We start from the raw sequence: 18,822 nt of genomic DNA, 5'->3' as shown, positions 1-18,822 counted from the left end.
GTCGTCCCAAAGCAATAATCACTTAGCTCTGCCTGCCTCGTCATTCCATGGGGCCAGTGTCTAGCGCGCTACGAAAGGATCACGCGACATGGTCGACATCTTCGACGATCCAAACGGCCTATGTATATGAGCCAAGAACACCGTGAGATTACAAGAAGCATACGACTAGTAGTACAGAATGATATGCAAGCCGTCCATAATGATAGGTACAAAGCCAAGGTGACGACGATACGACAGCAATACGAACCAACTCCAGAGTCTACCACGACTCGCCGTCGAACCGCTCCAGCACGGCATTCGCATCCTCGACGTCCTTCTGCGCCTTCTTCCGCATGTAGAAGATCGGACAGTCGCGACTCGTGCACAACACATCCTGGTGCAACGAGCCCTGACACCGCTGGCACTGCGTCCAGAGGCGCGAGAACCGCACCTGGAGCTCGGACGTGTTCGTCACCTGCTTCTGGTACAATTCGCCTATCTTTGGTCTGCAGTTGTTGCAGACGGCGCCGCCTATAGTAGACGTCAGCAGCGGTCTCAGACAATCGTACCGGGCGCCCTCACCTTTCACACTGTTGTTGGGTCGTAGGGGCGTCTTGCATCCCAAGCAAGTCACAGTCTTGACAGCGAACTTCATCAATCCACCGACGGTCGGCGTTGCGATCTGGATCGTCCGTGTATGATCGCCAGAGACTGTAAACGAGGATCAGTGGGACGCCAACAATGAGACCGATTGAAGACATACGGAGCGAATTCGCTTTCTCCCCCAGAATGGGCTCGAAGATACGCATCAACGGATTCGCAAGCTGGTTGTCGAGGTAGTACTTGGTGTCGATCGGGATGTTGTTCTCGAGAACGTAGATCGGGTCTTCCGACTTCTCGTACGCTGCTGCGCCCTTGATACCCTTGATGATAACATATGCCACGCGGTCACCGAGAGCTGGCGCCGAACCCGCGTCTCGCTGCTTCATCCGTTCAGCCAACTCGACGTGGGCTTGCTTCGCGGCGTAGTCTGTTGTCGGAGTTAATGGGATGGGCGCGTGGTTCGCTGCACCATACTCACCAGCTTTGGCCAGGGCCTTCGTGATCACCAGCTGCGACATATCGATCTTGTTCTGCAGAAGATCCGAGATGACTTGTTTCACGTAGCTTCAGGTTGCATGAGCATCAAATAGCATGCACGGGCAGTTCGACTCACTCTTCTGCAGCCTTGACATCACGGTCGATGAGCATCTTGTGCAAACAAGTCTCAATCACCGTTGACACAAGACGGCAATTATCTCTCCGGACAGTCTGTGCATTTTCGTTCAGCCAGAGCAGCCACGAAACCACTACCCAAACACGACGCGACGCACCTCAATACCCTTGGTGTCCATTTTGTCATACTTTTCCGGCTTCGTCCAGTACAGCCCCGCATACCGCTTCTTGCTGATGAGCAAGTACGGGAAATACACCTTCTCGAACTCGAGCTTGATCGGCTTGATGAACTTGCTCGTCACAAAGTCCGCTGCCTCGCTTCCCATGCGCATAACCGTCTCCAGGTCTGTCGGGCCAAACCGCACCATGACCGAGTCAGTGTCGCCATAGATGACCATCGCATCGTGGTCGTAGCCGTTGTTTCGGCAGTACTCAGCCTCGACCTCCTGCTTCGTCTTCTCGATCATCTGTCGGCCGTACGCGGTCGTGCTGGATGAGATGGCTAGACAGGGCAGCTTGCCGATAGTGGCCCCCGTAAATCCGTATACGGAGTTGGCGCTGATCTGCAATGCTTGTAAGCGATCTCCTGGTGGTATCAGTACCTGACGTGTACCGACGGACCTTCAAGGCAAGTTGTCGGCCGTCCAATACAGCACGCTTGAAGGGGTCGGTCTCCTTCTTGAGGTCAGCCTTTGCCCGCTTACGCGCACTGATCAGATCCTCAAGGATAGTCGGCAACAGACCCTTTCGCTTGGATGACTTCACAAAGAGGTCTGGTTGTACGCGATGAGGACAGAGGCAAGAATCACAGGCATGGAACATACCGTTATTCGGCGTTTGGACATAGTCAATATCTCGGGCCAGACCTAGACGATCGACAGTGGCCTTGTCGAGCAGCGTCGTGTAACATAGGTTGTGCGCCATCATGATAGACGGGTATAGCGAACTGAAATCGAGCGTCGCGATGGGCACGTCGTAGTACCCCTTCTTGGGCTCAATGACAGTGGCACCTTCATACTGCTCCTCGGAACCTGCGAGATAAGTAGACTTTGAGGTCGAATATCGTGCCACCAAGCGTACACAGCATACCTTCCCCTTTCAGCGCAGGCACAACATACCCGTCGTCGTTGGCCTTGCGGAATAGTTGGGACAATACCTTGATAGACTGACCACGAGCGAGCAGATAGTTGAAAGGAACACCCGTAACACGAGCCATCTCAGTGTAGTTGATGAAGCACATGAGCTTGTCCATCAGCCGCTGTGGCAGGTATGCATCCTACACAAGCACGGTTAATCGCAGCACCTTGAGCAGCCGGAGATATATGCCCACCTTTAAACAGTAGACGGCCAGACGACGTCGTGATTCTGGGGTACCGTTCTGAAGCTCCGTGATGACCGAGTGGTGCACATCCTCCTTCTGCTCGCCAAGGAACTGGGCACAGACCGAGTTGAGAGTGTAACTCCGAAGCTTGTACTCGCGTTGCATATACTGTAGGATATCGATCTGAATCCTGCCGTCAAGTGGAGTATCTTTGGAGTCACGTTGCCCGAAGGCTTTTGACGAAAAGTGCGTGTCCTTCGTTTGTGTCTGCTTGTCTTGGAAGATATTGGAAACCTGTTACTACATGATGAAATGAATGAAACACACTGATGATTTTGCCCAGGTAAGGGAACTTGGTGGCCTTCAGCGCCTTGGCACGGTCAAGCAGATATGGCAGATCGAAGCCGGCGATGTTGTATCCAATGACAATGTCGGGGTCAACCTCCTCCACGAAATCTCGCCACTTCACAAGCATCTCGGCTTCGTCTTGGAAGGAGATGACCTGAGAGCCGACAATGTGTGCGCAAGTGTTCAAGGTGAAGATATTGCGAATGAATGGCTTGCTCTCGCCTACAAAAGAACGTGAGCACTGTTCTTGTTGGTCCAAACCACCAACCGACCTTGTCGTGTCACCATATTCGCGATTTGGATGACGGGATCGACATTTGCCTCGGGGAAGATACCTTTGCGACCGGCGCACTCAATATCAAAACTCAAGATGCGAAGCGGAGCGATCTTAGACCATTCGCCTTCAGGTGCATGCGAAATGAACCGGTCCCATCTGGTGGACACTATCAGACAACATCTCGGCGCAGCGAGGCTGTCACTTGCCTGACGCTGAGCTCGATCTGGCAACAAGACTTTCTTTCCTTGCCTTCGAGCAGAGTGTACTGTCCAGGGGGGATTTCGATCCAGTTCATACCCACCACCTGAAAAATGGTAAGCTGTAGTCGAGGAACGATGATAACAGCGTACCTTGGTGTCGATCATGAAGCGGAGGGTATAGGCAATATTACTCTCAAATGTGGCCACTTCTGTGGTAAATAGATCGTTGAACCTAACTTCGCCCCGCTCGAAAAGGCGTGGAGAACGCATAGCGTCAGACTGAAATCATGAGGCAAACTAGAATCCGACTTATCTCGGACTCTGGGCAAGCTTCTCTGGTCGGAGACGGTGATCTTGATGAAGCTCACCCAATCGTCTCCTCTGTAACCCCACAAGCTACGCTTGGTAGTGAGCTCGACAGATCTTACAGCAGCGGGTCCAGTGGCGACTTGCTGTATTGAGGTCAGGAAGTGTAAGGGGCACGCGGAGTGGAAGGACTGACGTTTAGGTGGAACATGAGGGAATCACAGTCACTCTGCTGGAAACCTCTTGGCGTTGCAATGTAGAAGTAGGGGAGGAAGTCGACGACATGAGCTAGTACACTGTGGCCGGTCTGGAAGGCGAAAGGAGGTGAGAGGGAGGCAGGACAATTTATTGGTGGAGACGGTGCACCTCTGTGACGCCGAACATCCTGAGGATGGTGCCGCCAGTCTGATGGTCGACCGAGTCTTCGATGTCTATCTGTTGAAAGACTGGAGGTGGTGTGAGGGAAGCGGAGTGGTTTGGGAGAGAAGGGACCAACCAATGGCATCGCGCTTGGGGTTGATTGGGGATAGCGTGGGGCGGGCCCAAGAATCGGCACCTCCTTCGGCATCTAAAAAGAGGTAAGAGAGAGTGAGCATGGGGGCTAGGATTTCAGACGAGCCTTTGGATTCGTTGGCATCGTCCCTGAGTCTCTGGAGGACGTCGGCAAAGGAGGACTTTGTGGGCTGAGAATTGGCGGGGCCAGAGGGAGCAAGCTTGCGCTTCTTTGCAGCAGGAGGTTGTGGATCGAGGTCCATGCTTGGCTTGAAGCTGGTGTCTCTGGGTGGTGGTCAGGCGCGTCGCGACGCGATGGGGGGAGGATGCACACACCCGCCGTGGAACGGGATGTTTTCCTTGGAGGCTGGGGAGACGGTAGCCATGTTTTCTGGTTGCCAAGTGTGTGTGGCAAGCGCGGTGTAGTCCCGGAAGGACGCAGAAGGCAGAGTCGAGGAGGAGACGAGGCTCAGAGCCCGACGCGTCCAGAGAGGCGCCCCGACGCGTGCTGACGCGCTTGGTCCTGTTTGGCCTGTGGCGCGTGACCTCATCGAGATTCAAAGTTACTCAGATCCCACTCTCGCTGCCGTCTGTCTGTCTGTCTCAGTCTCAGTCTCGCTCACGCCCCGCGGTTGCTTGGTCATTCGTACGCGGACAAGCACATCTGTCAGTGTCAGCGAGACGAGGAGTCAGGGTGAGTGTCGCGTTCCGAGCCGTCGACGCTGTGCACTGACCAGAGTCATCTCATCGCACGCCGACAGATCTTCCCGTAACTTATATCCCGTCCGACCATCCACTCTGTTTCCATATCCTCCGAGCGCGTCCCCCAGCTATCTGTATCGTTAGCAATGTCTCAGCAATTCTACCAATACCACGTTTTCTCTCTTCCTAAAGATCTCCTCGATACCCTCGTCCCTCGCAACATCATCAATCAGCTCCCGGAGTCGCCCCCGCCGCCTCAAACAGTTTCCTCCACTCCTCCCCCTCAGCCTACCGCCGGCTCGCGCGCGTGCAACATTTGCCTTGGCGCAACCTTCGTCGACGTCGACGACCAGCGTGCTCACTTCCGCTCCGATTGGCATCGCTACAATGTCAAGATTCGTCTCAACGGCGGAGATCCCGTGGCCGAGGCCCACTTTTCTCAACTCATCGATCGTATGTCGTCCGTTCCTCCCTCTGAGGCCTTACTCATTCACACACATTAGGCCTCGAGGACTCAATATCTGGTTCCGCATCCTCTTCCGACAACGACTCGGACGACTCTGACGCCGTCGTCGCCCTGGTCCAGAAGAACCGCAAGCTCGCGCGTCCTTCCTCTCCAGATTCCTCCCTGCCGACCCTCCCTCAGACACCACTAGTATGGTTTCATTCCCCGCCCTCCACTCAGATCGGCATGTACAAGATGATATTCTCTTCGTCTACCCCATCCACCCAATACCTCTCTGAGCTCAAACAGATGCAGAGCGGTGGCGAGTATGGTCGCACCTGGGCAATGTTCATGACCGCTGGTGGCCATTTCGCGGGTGCGATCGTTCGCGTGAAGCGGCCTGACGGAGATGACGACGACGGAGGAACGACCAAGAAGGGCAAGTTAAGGAAGCCAAAGCCCGACATCGAAGTCTTGAAGCACAAGACCTTCCACCGATACACCAGTATGTGCTATCGGCCACTTGCAACCATTCTCGATATTCACGGTCAATTGAATAGCCCGTCGCAAGCAGGGTGGATCTCAAGGCCTCAATGATAACTCCAAATCGAAAGCTATTAGTGCCGGTGCCATGCTCCGTCGGTACGGAGAACAGGCTCTACGCGACGTATGCAGTAACCTCACGTCTGCCGCCGGTGAGCTTCACTGACCATGTGCTCAGGACATCCGCAATCTACTGCAAGATTGGGCCGATGACATCCACGACTGCGAGCGTATCTTTATCCGCGCAAGCGTCTCCAATCGCCGCATCTTCCTCGACTACGAAGGTGCTGTCATTGAGAAAGGTACGGTCTGCTTCTTCACATATCCTATTGTCTGGCTCACTTGCCGGTGTCCCAGGTGACGAACGGTTGCGTACATTCCCCTTTCCTACTCGGCGCCCGGTAAGTCGTCCCTCTGACACGTCCCGACCTGAGCTCCGTCCTCACTTCCGCCACAGACACAAGCGGAGCTCCTTCGTTGTCTGCAGGAGCTCACTCGTGTCAAGGTTTCGCACTTAACCGAAGAAGCCCTCCGCGCGCAGGACGAAGCTCTGCTCGCCTCGCTTCCCAAGCCTAAGCCCCAACCTGTCCCTTCCCCGCAGCCCGAAGCCGCGAAACAAAAGGACAAGCCTACTGTTCCCCAGCTCTCTCCAGAAGAGGAGCAACTCCGGGACAAATGGACCCGGCTTCTCGACATGATCAAGCGCGGCCGCCTGGACACACTCAAGACGTTTTGGGAACGCGACGGTGCGGCGCTTGGGGGCGTCAACACCCCCGTTCCAGACTGGTCAGACGAGAAGGGCGGAACTCTACTGCAGGTCGCCACACATTCAGACCAAGAGGAGATCGTCAAGTGGCTGCTCGAGGACCTCCGCGCTGATCCCACGCTCGACGTCCCTTCCAGTACCGCGGCAGCAGGAGACGAATCCGGCATGGAGTCCGACTCGGACGCGCCCCGGCTGCCCAAAGGTAAAAGCGGTCGCCGCACCGCCTACGACCTCGCGCGCACAAAGGCCGTGCGCAACGTCTTCCGCCGCTGTGCAGCCGCACACCCTGACTGGTGGGACTGGTTGGGCACCGAGCATGGCGCGCGGGTCCCGAGCGTGCTCAGCTCTGAGATGGAAGAGGGCCGCGAGGAGAAGAAGAAGGCACGGCGGAAGGGCCTGAAGGACAAGGTGAAGGAACGCGAGGCTCGGGAGAAGGAGCGTGAAGTCGCCTCGCCGCCGCCACCGACCGTCGAGGAGCCAAAGCCCCGCAAGGCGAAGGAGGAGCCAGCGAATGGACCCAGGAAGTTGGGAGGAGCGTCGGGCACTACGGAGAGTGTGGCAGGTCTGACACCTGAGATGAGGGCGAAGATTGAGCGGGAGAGGAGGGCGCGGGCAGCGGAAACACGATTGAAGGCGCTTCAGGGAGGCGGTCGAGCATGACCGAGTGTCGTGGTCGTCCGTAGTCACCATACACATCGTAGGGCTACGTTGAATATACGTGTCACCCCTTGGTTGTCGCTACAGTGATCGTCTGTCTCATTCATGTCGCCAAGGCGGGGTGCACTACGTGGTCTGCGCAGTCTCGTCAGTGCACGTGCCTGCTATAGATCTAAGAGATCTCGATCTGCATTAATATCGACGCGTGCAGAACGCGCCTTGCCTTCCGCACATATAACCGCGCCCTTTCCCCTCCGTGTCACTGCCAGTCTCCCTCTCCGACGTCCTACGCCCTCATCTGCCACGCCCGCACCATGGTCTCTGCCGCATTTGCCGATCGCCCACAAAAGAAACTTGTTCTCTTCGATGTGGACGGCACGCTGAGTCTCGCTCGTAAAGTACGTCCCCGCGCCATGCAGTCCGCCACCTATGCTACACGTCCCAACACAAGCATCACAGAATATAACGCCAGAGATGACTGCACTACTTCGCGAACTGCGCAAAAAGGTCGTGATTGGCACTGTCGGCGGCTCCGACTTCGTCAAGGTCGAGGAGCAAGTCTCTCCGCCAGGCTCGAACAGTGCGTCTCCCCGTTTCCCGCACTCCGCCCGCCATTTCTGTGAGGCCCAATTTCTCCGGACATAAGCACTGAAGTGCGTTGCAGTCCTCAAAGAGTTCGACTACGCATTTGCAGAGAATGGGCTGACCGCATACAAGCTTGGGAAGCAACTACCCACACACTCCTTCATCGAGTTCCTCGGCGAAGACAAATACAAGACCCTCGTGAACTTCATCCTGCACTACCTCGCAGACATCGACATCCCGATTAAACGGTGCGCCTAAAGCCGCCCCCGCTCGAGCGGTGTCCACGCGCCACGCTCGCTTCTGATACTCGGTGTGATGCGACACGACACAGAGGCACATTCGTTGAGTTCCGTAACGGCATGATCAACGTCAGCCCCATCGGTCGCAGTGCGACGTAAGTCTCCAGCCTCCGCACCGTTCGTCTGCATCGTGTTATGCTGGCTAACCTTACGCTCACCACAGATACCCGGAGCGCTTGGACTTCCTTGAATACGACAAGGTGACTTGCCACACCTGTACCTCCAAGGTCCTTTCAGATGGCGCTAACCTGATCGACCGTTCCAGAAACACCACATCCGCGAGGACTTCGTCAAGGTTCTGAGGGAGAAGTTCTCAGATTACGGCCTCACGTTCGCCATTGGCGGCCAGATCTCCTTTGACGTATTCCCGAATGGCTGGGACAAGACCTTCTGCCTAAACCATGTCGCGGACGAGAACTTCGAGGAAATCCACTTCTTCGGGGACAAGACCTACCCAGTGCGCCCTTCCGTCCGCTCTGATATCAGGACTAAGGCTGACATTCTTCCTTCAGGGTGGTAATGATTACGAGATCTTTACAGATCCTCGCACCATTGGCCACTCCGTGACCGATCCGACGGACACGATGAAGCAGCTCAAGGAGCTCTTCGATTTATGAGTTTAGGGGTGCAGTACACATACAGGACTTTTGGGACACCCGACACGATGCGGTGCGTCTAGCCAACCGGGGTGAATTAGACAAAGGTGGTAGATAGAGGTCAATTTAAAGAGCAATGCGTCCTATGTAAGAGAGCAAGAGGCGACAGTTACATCCGATACATCGAACTTGTTGCTTTTCTTGTCCTTGTGAGGAGTTGGGCCGAGCGATCGCCTGGATACGCTACCTGCCCTCCCACTGGCCGGCTTGCGAGTGGCGGAATGTAGCGCCCAGAAGCGGTCCGGCCGAAAATGCTAGGGTTAGACAAATGCAATCGCCTTGCGCGCTGGCTCCGAATCAAACGCGATTTATCCTCCCAGCGCGCAAGTGGCCCAGCAGCGGCGGAGTCGCAATGGTGACGATTTCTTTCATCTTCAGAATGGCTGCATTGTTCTAACCCTAGCATAAATAGAATATGTGAGTGGGCAATGCCTGCGATCCTAGAGCTTCTCAGCCCTTCCGAGCCACTTGATACTCTCCTCCCTCATCCTCTGGCCTATCTGAGTCCTTCCAGGCCTGCACTCTTTCCTCATCCTCTGCAGGAGTCCCAGCTTGTGGTGAGGATGATTGCTGATGATGATGTCCCCTCGACCTCTCAGGTACAAGCTGTTGAGCTTGTTCTCTCACCTGGTCGAGCTGTTGAGGTGGCATGTGAAGCCATTCGCCCCATTCGTTGTGAATGGAAGGGTTGTTCTGCTGAACTCAACAGCTGGAAAACCCTCCAGGAGGTGAGCACCACCTCTCTGCCCTCTGTTAGCCAGCTAGAATGTTGTAGATCATGAGAGTGTCTCGCATTTTTACTGTGGCTTGAAAATGCGACACAATCCCATGATCTACACCATATCTAGCTACTTACCATCCTACTTGCTGCATCTGATGTACTGGTGCTGATTGTAGCACCATGTTCTATGCAATGTCTACCATGCTGTGGATGACTTGGATACACCAACCTTGAGCCGTCATCTGCCGCAGCTTCTTGAATCTTATTTGCCCTCAGTTTCACCTCAGGGATCGTCAGCTGACCAGGATCTGATCTCCATATCTCTAGCATCTTCATGGTCACTGCAATCGACTTGAAGCTTCGACCAGCCAGGTCAGCCATCACAGATCTAGTTTGAGCCTTAACTAACCACCAGTGCATACAGACATCTATGGCATTTCAGTGCCAGTTTGAGAGATGTGCTGTTAGGCTGCATGACAGTCGCTTGAGTCTTGTCGAGCATATCAACTTCAGCCACATGAGCAGGATATCACTGCTATGTCCAGTTGAAGGTGTGTATTGCACCATCTCACCACAGTACAAGTACTGAATTCAGACATCCCGATAGGCTGCTCAACAACCTTTACATACAAGCAGGCTGCCTCAGCGATCCCAGCCCACCTGCGAACAGAACACCGGTTTGGAGGGAGCTTCCCCACCCGTCTGCCCCCGCTGCGCCACTCCCGGATGCCGAAACCACCACCGCGAAAGCCGCTCCCGCCGTTACCGCCTGACCCGGTCCCTGTATATACCCTCCTCTGTCCCCCGATGCGGGAGAAGCACCCGAAGGCAGGGTCCACGGCCTCCCAAGCTGCCCGGCGCGGCCGCTGGAAACGGATGGGCTCGCGCGCCCCGCCGCCCGAAGACTCAGACGACGAAGACGAGTCGATGCCCTTCGCCGACTTGGACCCGCAGGCGTCGACCGCGTACTACTGCGACCGGGGCAACGAGTGTCGCGACTGGGTCGTGCACAAGGCGCCCTCAGAGCCAAGTCTCCAGCTCTCACGGCCCCAGCCTATGATCATCCCGCCGATCCCTGAGAATCCCCTGCCGCGGAGCATCGGGTACGCTGCGTTCGCCGAGAGGTTTGCCCAGCTCGAGCTAGCGGGGGCTATCGACGGGTCGGGCCAGTGGCCGCAGGAGGACTCGGAAAGGGACGGGGAGGCCGACGCGCGACACTCGAGGACAAAGAGCAAGAGCAAGCAGAAGGATACGGATACAGACAAGATGGACACGGACAGTCAGGATTGCGGCGCGGGCCCGTCAAGTTCTACTCAGGGTGGTGGAGGAGGATAGCGGCCGCACGCAGGGTCGCATGGAGGCCGAGATAGACAAGCACCGTTTACAATAACCCTTATAATCCCGTCGAGTACTCTAGTCGATGCATGTTTTGTAGCTGTCGTTCTGCAATCTTGGTTGTTATTCCGACGCAGTGCGTACTCGCAGGATCGTGGTTCGAGCGTAAATCCTTCTGGCGCCTCAGGCTGCGCGCGACGCGCCTGTGCGTGATCGCGAAGGCAGGCGCGCTCTGTCTTGCACCTCCACCCTCCTACCGCGCTATGAGCAACTTCCGCGACTCTACTGTCGTCCTCATCGAGACTGGCCGCACTCATATACGCGCCGGCCAGGGTCTTCACGACCTACTCAGGCTTCCCACTGTCGTACGTATCTGTCAGACCCCGCAGGCGACACTCGCTAAATGAACTTGCGCAGGAAGTAGCGGCGCGCGTAGGGCTGAGGAGGAATCTTGCCATACCGACTGGAGAGAATGGTGTGTTCGTCGTTTCTGTGTCCTTGGAACTATGCTTATTGAATGCAGGCGCATCCACCTCGAACGCGGCTAATTTGGCGAAGGTGAACGACTACCTCGTCGGCACCCACCTGGACGAAGCCCTTGCTGCCGGACAAGACCTTGTCGTGTCGTGGCCATTCGCAGAGGGAGACGTTGCGGACTACATACAAGCGGAGGCCATCTGGTACGTATACATTGTATGCTCCCTGACCAACTCTCATCCGCCACCACAGGAGATATATCCTCTTCCATGAGCTCAAGCTGCGTCGCGCACAAATGGAGTCCCCCGTCATGCTCTCTTTCCCGGCGGGGATCTCACGCTCCGCCTCTGAACGCATCTGCCAGATCTTCTTTGAGCGATTTAACGTGGCTGGTTTCGCCATCGTGGAGCGGCCCATGTCGCAATTCTACGCCGCCATCTCCGGGATGCAGCTCAGTGGTGTCGTTGTCGACATCGACCAAGATTACACGGACGTCACGCCGATCTACGACGGTTTCATCCTCCACCCTGGGCGTACGCACGTCCCTGTCGGTGTGAGTGACTGCCAGGCGTACCTCGCACACCTCTTCCGCTCCAACACGTCCGTGATGGCGGCACTGTCCCCGGCGGACAACACACCGCCCCCAGAAGCCCTGCAGGAGACACTGCTTGAGCTTGCAAAGCACACATGGCAGAGCGGCCTGATCAAAGCCTTGGGAGAGGGCGAGGCGGCGCGGGACCTCGAGGACGAAGGCGTCACCGACATCGCTGCGATTGTCGTCGCAGGCAAGGAACGAGCGGTCATCGAGAGTGGTATGAAGCGGCGCCAGAACGCAAAAGCACAGCCGGCGGAGCAGGCACGGGCGAGGGAGATGGAGGCCCTTGACCTCGTCACGACCTCGTTCCGTGGGATGGAGCTCACGCTGGGCAAGGAGCGGCATAGGTTCTGCGAGCCGCTGTTCGATCCGACACTGCTGGATGGGATCCCGGGTGTGCAAGCGAGAGGCGACCAGGATTTGCGGCGTCCGCTGCAGGTTGCGGTGGGCGAGGCAGTTGCGAAAGCAGACGTCGACCAGCGCGCGTACATCTGGCAAGGCCTCTTCGTCACCGGAGAGATCACAAACCACATAAAAGGTACGAGCATCACGATATGATGGCGTTATTCTTCCACGACTGTACTGACTGACCGTACTTGTCCGACCGCAGGTCTCGGGACAGCTCTCTCTGGCCGGTTGGCTCCGTACATTCTCAGCTCGCCTGATGTGCAGAACAACGAGGTCCAAGCTCGGACCATCAAGACGCTGCGAGTACCTGACTACTTCGCCGAGTACCGGGATAAGGGGGATGGATTGGCGGCCTTCCTCGGAACGAGCATCACTGCGAAGGTAAGGTCGACGACCGCTGCGTAGTAAGACGGGGCGCTGACGGAGAAACTTCTTGGATAGCTGGCGTTCAACGATTCGGGTGGGAAGAACTACGTGTCGAAGGCGGACTATGCGAGTAAGGGACCTCGCACTATTCTGGGCATGTCACCGGCGCTGTTGTAAGTTTATTGGATGTATTGTCTACTGTTATCGATGCTATGTAGCTCTGGCGGGGTGAACGTTGACGTGCTTTGGCGTCTTGGCAAGTCTCGGGGACTGGGCGGTTTTCACAAGTGGGCAAGGCAGTGGGGCCGGGTATGCATGTGGTGATCATGACTAACTCATAAAAATCATACAACGCCTAGTGATGAATACATGGTGTGGCCAGTGTACGATATGATAATTTCATGCGGCAGCGCCCTCAGCGACGGTAAGGAGATCGCTGTCACCAGGGTCGGTGACGGTCATGACACTGAAGGGTCATGGTCAGAAGGGTGCATATACATGCAGCGACAAGAGACGTACCCAACACGGAAGAGCTTTCCGGCAGCAGTGCCGAGCGCGACGTTGGTACCAGCGAAGTGGTGGACGGACGTCTTGGAGAGCATAGCATAGTACTCCAGCTCGGACTTACGGAGAGGGGGGCAGTTGCCGGCAATCAGGACAAGCTTAGCTGGAAGGGGGAAGGAGAGGAGAAAAGGGGAGGTTGTCAGCACAAGGGACCTTCTCAGCCTCACGCTCCAGTCCCCGGAGAGAGAGTAGGGGAGAGGGACGAACCTTTGCCTGAGCGCATCTGCTTGAGGGCAGACTTGTAGCCGAGGGAGTACTTGCCCGACTTGACGACGAGGGCAAGACGCGAGGCAATGGACTCGGAGGACTTTGTCGCCTTGGACTTCTTGGTGGGGGCCATTGCGGACGGTGGGGTCGGGGTCGGTGTCGGTGTCGGGCGTCGGTGTCTTGATGCTGCCGTCTGTGGACGCGGCGCGCGTTCGGTATGCAGAAAGGCAGCTGGGCAGTTGCAGGGATAAGGTTCAGAGTCCGCCAACCCTAGGACTCCTAACCCCAGGACAGGGGCACGGATAGGGAGGGGAGAGATTGCGTCAATGTTGTGTGCTTTGTGGTGATGTGCTCGCAGCGAATGCTGACCTCCTCAGCACGATCGACTCCGGGCCTTCACGCGCAATTCGGAATTCAGGCAGAGTTATGAGCCTCCCAATCACACACAATATATTTTTTTGCAGCCCAGCCTCCCCCGCCGTGTCCACCGTCTTGCTCGCCGTCCTCGACATCGTCCACAGCGACCACCAGTGAGCGCAACTGACCCCGGTATGCCGTCCTCCCCGTCCATGTCAAATTCACCGCGTTGACCAATGCCTGCCGCTCCATTAGTCTGACCCAGCCTGACCCAAGTCTCTGACCTGGACCATGTCTCCATCTTCTGTTGCGGCTGTTTCGCGCATTGCCTATCTCGCATCCGATGTCCTCGTCAACTCACTCTCCTCCTCGCGCCCTGACCCTTTCAAGGCCTCCCTCGACACCTTGACCGCCTCTCCAGACACCAACGCCGCAGTCACCCACCTTCCCTCCGCCGCAGACGCAGGCGCGGCCCTCCTCCGACACCGCTCCGCCCGCCTGCTTTCGTATACGACAGTCGCTCAACCACACCTCCTCAACAACCTCCTCCTCCATCTTCCGGAGCTCTCTTCCACCCCCACTGTCTTCCACGTTGCCGTCTCTGGCGACCTCTCCGACGCGCTCGTCCTCCAGTCTTCTCTACCTTTCGTCCTCTACTCTCGAACCGCACAACAAGCCCATGACCATGCTCTCCTTGCCTCCAGGCTCGCCTTCACCGATTCCGTTGCCGTGCTCCACATCTTTGAGATAGGAGACAGCGCAGAGTCCGTCGAGGAGATAGATGGTGACCGTATCCCCCCATTCCTTTTCGCTGAGAAACAGTCCCCGCGCGGGAGCGAACAAAAGCCTACCACCGACCCTTCTTCTCTCCTCAAGACCTACCAGGCCGCCGCAATAGCCACTGTCTCCCTCGTGCGCAGACCTCTTCGGCCCCTCACCCAGCACGGCGCCTCAGAGCCCCATACGGTCATCTTCACCCTTGGCCGCGCGACCCTCAACTATGAAATCGACGGTGTCTCCTTCGTCGATGTCGCCCTCGTCAAGCCCCTCCCGCCTTCCACAGTACTCAGCGCACTGTCCCCTTCAGTCACCCGCGTCATCGTCCTGGAGCAGATCCACCGTTGGACGATCAAGTGGACCCCTCTCTATCTGGAGGTCGTCAGTGCGATCCAGCAAGGCGACCTCACCTCCGCACCCATCGTCCAGAGCGGAGTTCTCGGAGATACACGCTCCGTTACACAAAGCGATGTTGCGGCATTGGTACAGGAGGCCGCTTCTGAGTCCGCTCCGTCGCGACTCTCCCTCGGTGCTTCCCCCTCCTCGCAGACGGCCCCAAGCGCGCCTCATGTTCCGAAGCACGAAGCGGCGTACACAAAGATGCTCAACAACCTTTTCCCTGACCGTCTGAACATCCTTAACGCTCCGGAGCAGGTCGCATCTCAAGGCCAGGTCGCGACTACTCCCGAGTTTGCCCTCGGTGTTGCTCGGGGAGAGATAGAAGAGCGGGAGGAGCTTGTCGCGGCCGTGCAGGAGTTGCTCCGAGACCCTACCGTCTCCATCGACATTCACTCCATCCTTAGCAGGTGGCTCGGGGCCCGCGATGATGGAACCAAGAGCAAGCGTCTCGGCGACGACCTCGTCGCTGCCATTGAGAGCGAGAAAGTCTCGACCCCCGCGGCACAAAAGATCCTCCACCTCCGACGCCTTCTCCCCGCTCTCTCGAGGTGGATCATCGGCTCGGATGCATGGGCATACGACCTGGGTGCCTCTGGTCTCCACCACGCCATCGCATCTAAGCTCAACGTCAACGTACTCATACTCGACACGACCCCTTACTCTACGCGTAACACCGTCGACCCGAACCGCCGTAAGCAAGATGTTGGTCTGTACGCGATGAACCATGGAGACGTCTACGTCGCCAGCACCGCGGTGTACTCGTCATACTCTCAGGTCCTCCAGGCCCTGATGGAGGCAGATCGCTACCCTGGCCCCAGTGTTGTCCTTGCCTACCTCCCGTACACTTCCGAGAGCACCCCAGCTCTGGATATTCTGAAAGAGACCAAGCTCGCGGTCGACTCCGGCTACTGGCCGCTCTACCGCTGGAACCCGACCAAGGAACGTGAAGGCAAGGAGCCGTTCTCCCTCGACTCTGATTCGGTCAAGAACGAGCTGCAGGCATTCCTCGACCGGCAGAACCATCTCTCGCAACTCGTGCGTTCTAAGCCCGAGCTCGCAGCCGAGCTCGTTGGCAGCTTGGGCGAGAACCTCAAGCAAGCACGGAAGCAACGCGCTGCCCAGGCCTACAACGACCTCTTGACCGCGATCGACGCTCCGCCGCTGACCGTGCTGTACGCGTCGGATGGTGGCAAGGCGGAGAAGGTCGCCAAGCGGCTGGCGACTCGCGGCAAGCTCCGCGGTCTGTCGACTTCTGTGGCGACCATGGACTCGATCACAGTCGAGGACCTCGCAAAGGAGGAGATGGTGGTCTTCGTAACTTCCGTCGCCGGCCAGGGCGAGTTCCCGCAGAACGGCCGGACGTTCATGAAGACCCTGAACGGACTCGTGGCGCGTGGCGAGCGTCCCCTGACTAGCGTGAAGTACTCCGTGTTCGGCATGGGCGACAGCCACTACTGGCCGCGGCCCGAGGACGCGCACTATTACAACAAGGCTGGCAAGGACCTCGACGCCCGTCTCGAGCAGCTCGGTGCTGCGCGCTTCGTGCCCATCGGCCTTGGTGACGACCAGGACGCCGACGGGCCCGAGACAGGCTACAAGGCTTGGGAGCCTCTCGTCTGGAAGGCCTTGGGTGTCGACGCCGTCGAGGTAAAAGAAGCCGAGCCGGAGCCGATCACGAACGAGCACATCAAGGTCGCCTCGCAGTACCTGCGGGGCACGATTGTGGAGGGACTTGCGGATACGAGCACGGGCGCGCTTGCACCGAGCGACACGCAGCTGACGAAGTTCCACGGGATTTACCAGCAGGACGACCGCGACATCCGCGACGAGCGACAGGCGCAAGGCGTCGAGCCCGCGTACAGCTTCATGATCCGCGTGCGTATGCCGGCTGGAGTGTGTTTGCCCGAGCAGTGGTTGATTATGGACCAAATTGCGGACGAGCACGGGTGTGGGACGTTCAAGATCACGACGCGGCAGACGTTCCAGTTCCACGGGGTCATCAAACGCCACCTTAAGTCCGCCATCCAGGACATTAACAGGGCATTGCTCGATACTCTTGCTGCGTGTGGTGATGTGAACCGGTTAGTATCATGGCACATGTGTTTGTGTGACGTCGCTCACTTCTACCTCTAGGAATGTCATCGTTTCGACTGTTCCGTCGTTGTCCAAGTTGCACGCTCAGGCGTACGACTTCGCCAAGAGGGTCAGCGAGCACCTTCTTCCTCGGACGACCGCGTATCATGAGATTTGGTTGGACAAGAAGCTGGTTGCGGGGGATGCTCTGAAGGACGTTGAGCCTCTCTACGGCCAGTTCTATCTTCCCCGCAAGGTTCGTCCTATAATTTTCTAACCGACTCAGTACTAAGCCTCGGTGCAGTTCAAGGTTGCGGTTGCGATCCCGCCCAACAACGACGTTGATGTCTTCGCCAACGACGTTGGATTCATCGCCATCGTCGACGAGAAGGGCGAGCTTGCTGGTTTCAACGTCACTGCTGGAGGAGGTATGGGTGTCACGCACGGTAACAAGAAGACCTACCCCAGAGCCGGTAGCATCCTCGGTTTCTGCACTGTCGAGCAGGGTGTTGAGGTCGCCGAGAAGATCATGCTTGTCCAGCGAGACAATGGCAACCGTGCCGAGTCAGTTGTCTGCTATCTTTCTTCTTATCCGTGCGCGGCTAACATATTGCTCCAGCCGCAAGAATGCCCGTCTGAAGTACACAATCGACCGCATGGGTCTCGACGTCTTCAAGGCCGCAGTCGAGCGACTCCTGGGGTACCAGCTTGCGCCCGCACGGCCCTTCTCCTTCGAGAAGAACATCGACGACTTTGGGTGGATCACCGGCCAAGACGGGCGGCACCACTTCACCTGCTTCATCGAGAACGGACGCGTCCAGGACGAGCCCGAGCGCGACTTCAAGACCGGTCTGCGCGAGATCGCCAAGGTGCACAAGGGCACGTTCCGCATGACCGCGAACCAGCACCTCATCATCTCCGACGTCCCCACCGAGGAGCTCCCCACGATCAAGCGCCTCCTCGCGCAGTACAAGCTCGACAATCTCTCGTACTCCGGCCTGCGGCTGTCCTCGTCGGCGTGTGTTGCGTTCCCGACGTGTGGTCTTGCGATGGCCGAATCGGAGCGGTACTTGCCTCTCCTTGTCGACAAGGTTGAGAAGATCTGCGAAGAGAGCGGACTGCGCAATGACTCCATTGTCATGCGCATGACTGGTTGTCCCAACGGCTGTGCACGGCCATACCTGGCTGGTACGTAGTGTCCTGAACCTATCGCTGCCGTTGCACTGCTGATACCCTCTGCAGAGGTCGCCTTCGTTGGCAAGGCGCCCGGGACGTACTCGATGCTCCTGGGTGGTGGCTACTATGGCCAGCGGTTGAACAAGATCTACCGAGGTGAGCAAGCATTGCAGTGCGGTCTGTCGTCTCAATCCCTGACGATACCTCGTAGAAACTGTCACTGAGCCAGAGATCCTCGCAATCCTCCGCCCTATGATCAAGCGCTACGCGCTGGAACGACACCAAGGTGAACATTTCGGCGACTTCGTGATCAGGGCAGGATACATCGCACCAACGACCGAAGGCAAGGCGTGGTACGACCGCATGGGTGGCGAGGAACAGTACCGGGACATCACAGTGACGGCATAGGGACAGCGTACATAGGGCATAGTACCGATATTCCATTGTACTTCTATCATCGCAAATACTTGTATATAGACACAGATCTCTTCCTCGTACATAGTATCCAATATCATTTTGCTTCGGGCAGCCAGATCGTGTCGGAGTGCTGACTGAGTGCCGTCATTAGATCGAGAT

The 18,822-nt window shown here is 57.2% G+C and overlaps 6 protein-coding genes across 6 annotated transcripts; 4 read left to right on the top strand and 2 right to left on the bottom strand.

Moving 5' to 3' along the window:
* Positions 1 to 102: 102 nt before the first annotated feature.
* Positions 103 to 4,597, bottom strand: L226DRAFT_377524 (uncharacterized protein). Its single transcript, XM_067674364.1, has 20 exons — positions 4,475 to 4,597; positions 4,266 to 4,423; positions 4,143 to 4,205; positions 4,013 to 4,092; positions 3,843 to 3,953; positions 3,654 to 3,792; positions 3,491 to 3,597; positions 3,347 to 3,444; positions 3,136 to 3,296; positions 2,843 to 3,085; positions 2,525 to 2,790; positions 2,284 to 2,470; positions 2,019 to 2,225; positions 1,816 to 1,967; positions 1,353 to 1,757; positions 1,196 to 1,290; positions 1,061 to 1,146; positions 743 to 1,009; positions 562 to 690; positions 103 to 510 (listed from the first exon to the last, which is right to left on the bottom strand). Exons 1-20 carry the CDS (start codon positions 4,522 to 4,524, stop codon positions 260 to 262), a joined length of 3,255 nt encoding a protein of 1,084 aa, XP_067537040.1. The 5' UTR covers positions 4,525 to 4,597; the 3' UTR covers positions 103 to 259.
* A 130-nt stretch (positions 4,598 to 4,727) lies between these two features.
* L226DRAFT_611845 (uncharacterized protein) lies at positions 4,728 to 7,254 on the top strand (the record flags this gene model as incomplete). The annotated part of the gene is made up of 7 exons (XM_067686322.1): positions 4,728 to 4,832; positions 4,900 to 5,293; positions 5,344 to 5,790; positions 5,846 to 5,952; positions 6,007 to 6,130; positions 6,186 to 6,229; positions 6,286 to 7,254. Exons 2-7 carry the CDS (start codon positions 4,987 to 4,989, stop codon positions 7,252 to 7,254), a joined length of 1,998 nt encoding a protein of 665 aa, XP_067537039.1. The 5' UTR covers positions 4,728 to 4,832; positions 4,900 to 4,986.
* Positions 7,255 to 7,482: 228 nt separating this feature from the next.
* L226DRAFT_533577 (eukaryotic phosphomannomutase) lies at positions 7,483 to 8,824 on the top strand. Its single transcript, XM_067680486.1, has 7 exons — positions 7,483 to 7,649; positions 7,711 to 7,831; positions 7,916 to 8,084; positions 8,168 to 8,230; positions 8,299 to 8,335; positions 8,401 to 8,592; positions 8,648 to 8,824. The coding sequence occupies exons 1-7, from the start codon at positions 7,566 to 7,568 to the stop codon at positions 8,750 to 8,752; spliced, it is 771 nt and encodes a 256-aa protein (XP_067537038.1). The 5' UTR covers positions 7,483 to 7,565; the 3' UTR covers positions 8,753 to 8,824.
* A 2,259-nt stretch (positions 8,825 to 11,083) lies between these two features.
* Positions 11,084 to 13,014, top strand: L226DRAFT_552166 (actin-like ATPase domain-containing protein). The gene is made up of 6 exons (XM_067682860.1): positions 11,084 to 11,212; positions 11,265 to 11,322; positions 11,371 to 11,527; positions 11,577 to 12,457; positions 12,530 to 12,708; positions 12,769 to 13,014. The coding sequence occupies exons 1-6, from the start codon at positions 11,111 to 11,113 to the stop codon at positions 12,868 to 12,870; spliced, it is 1,479 nt and encodes a 492-aa protein (XP_067537037.1). The 5' UTR covers positions 11,084 to 11,110; the 3' UTR covers positions 12,871 to 13,014.
* L226DRAFT_533575 (60S ribosomal protein eL30) lies at positions 12,856 to 13,659 on the bottom strand. Its single transcript, XM_067680485.1, has 3 exons — positions 13,465 to 13,659; positions 13,213 to 13,360; positions 12,856 to 13,159 (listed from the first exon to the last, which is right to left on the bottom strand). The coding sequence occupies exons 1-3, from the start codon at positions 13,595 to 13,597 to the stop codon at positions 13,093 to 13,095; spliced, it is 348 nt and encodes a 115-aa protein (XP_067537036.1). The 5' UTR covers positions 13,598 to 13,659; the 3' UTR covers positions 12,856 to 13,092.
* Positions 13,660 to 13,906: 247 nt separating this feature from the next.
* On the top strand, positions 13,907 to 18,776 carry L226DRAFT_484183 (sulfite reductase subunit beta). Its single transcript, XM_067677047.1, has 7 exons — positions 13,907 to 14,013; positions 14,077 to 17,078; positions 17,131 to 17,326; positions 17,375 to 17,634; positions 17,690 to 18,258; positions 18,313 to 18,402; positions 18,458 to 18,776. Exons 2-7 carry the CDS (start codon positions 14,113 to 14,115, stop codon positions 18,652 to 18,654), a joined length of 4,278 nt encoding a protein of 1,425 aa, XP_067537035.1. The 5' UTR covers positions 13,907 to 14,013; positions 14,077 to 14,112; the 3' UTR covers positions 18,655 to 18,776.
* Positions 18,777 to 18,822: the final 46 nt, after the last annotated feature.

The sequence above is a fragment of the Lentinus tigrinus genome (genome assembly GCF_003813185.1).
Source record: "Lentinus tigrinus ALCF2SS1-7 unplaced genomic scaffold L226scaffold_8, whole genome shotgun sequence".
In the NCBI taxonomy this organism is placed as follows: domain Eukaryota; kingdom Fungi; phylum Basidiomycota; class Agaricomycetes; order Polyporales; family Polyporaceae; genus Lentinus; species Lentinus tigrinus.
This window is presented reverse-complemented; position numbering and strand designations above follow the sequence as displayed.

What these genes read in the sequence shown, in the direction of transcription:
- L226DRAFT_377524 (XM_067674364.1), bottom strand. Translation starts at nt 4,524, where the DNA reads ATGGCTACCGTCTCCCCAGCCTCCAAGGAAAACATCCCGTTCCACGGC. An exon ending in GGATGTTCGGCGTCACAGAG is followed by an intron (nt 3,954 to 4,012) that starts GTGCACCGTCTC and finishes TTCGCCTTCCAG; the next exon opens with ACCGGCCACAGTGTACTAGC. An exon ending in CAGATCGAGCTCAGCGTCAG is followed by an intron (nt 3,297 to 3,346) that starts GCAAGTGACAGC and finishes AGTGTCCACCAG; the next exon opens with ATGGGACCGGTTCATTTCGC.
- L226DRAFT_533577 (XM_067680486.1), top strand. Translation starts at nt 7,566, where the DNA reads ATGGTCTCTGCCGCATTTGCCGATCGCCCACAAAAGAAACTTGTTCTC. An exon ending in CGCTGAGTCTCGCTCGTAAA is followed by an intron (nt 7,650 to 7,710) that starts GTACGTCCCCGC and finishes CAAGCATCACAG; the next exon opens with AATATAACGCCAGAGATGAC. An exon ending in TCGGGGACAAGACCTACCCA is followed by an intron (nt 8,593 to 8,647) that starts GTGCGCCCTTCC and finishes TTCTTCCTTCAG; the next exon opens with GGTGGTAATGATTACGAGAT.
- L226DRAFT_552166 (XM_067682860.1), top strand. Translation starts at nt 11,111, where the DNA reads ATGAGCAACTTCCGCGACTCTACTGTCGTCCTCATCGAGACTGGCCGC. An exon ending in TACTCAGGCTTCCCACTGTC is followed by an intron (nt 11,213 to 11,264) that starts GTACGTATCTGT and finishes GAACTTGCGCAG; the next exon opens with GAAGTAGCGGCGCGCGTAGG. An exon ending in CATACCGACTGGAGAGAATG is followed by an intron (nt 11,323 to 11,370) that starts GTGTGTTCGTCG and finishes TATTGAATGCAG; the next exon opens with GCGCATCCACCTCGAACGCG.
- L226DRAFT_533575 (XM_067680485.1), bottom strand. Translation starts at nt 13,597, where the DNA reads ATGGCCCCCACCAAGAAGTCCAAGGCGACAAAGTCCTCCGAGTCCATT. An exon ending in GCAGATGCGCTCAGGCAAAG is followed by an intron (nt 13,361 to 13,464) that starts GTTCGTCCCTCT and finishes TCCCCCTTCCAG; the next exon opens with CTAAGCTTGTCCTGATTGCC. An exon ending in GGAAAGCTCTTCCGTGTTGG is followed by an intron (nt 13,160 to 13,212) that starts GTACGTCTCTTG and finishes ATGACCCTTCAG; the next exon opens with TGTCATGACCGTCACCGACC.
- L226DRAFT_484183 (XM_067677047.1), top strand. Translation starts at nt 14,113, where the DNA reads ATGTCTCCATCTTCTGTTGCGGCTGTTTCGCGCATTGCCTATCTCGCA. An exon ending in AGTTCTATCTTCCCCGCAAG is followed by an intron (nt 17,327 to 17,374) that starts GTTCGTCCTATA and finishes GCCTCGGTGCAG; the next exon opens with TTCAAGGTTGCGGTTGCGAT. An exon ending in TGCACGGCCATACCTGGCTG is followed by an intron (nt 18,259 to 18,312) that starts GTACGTAGTGTC and finishes TACCCTCTGCAG; the next exon opens with AGGTCGCCTTCGTTGGCAAG.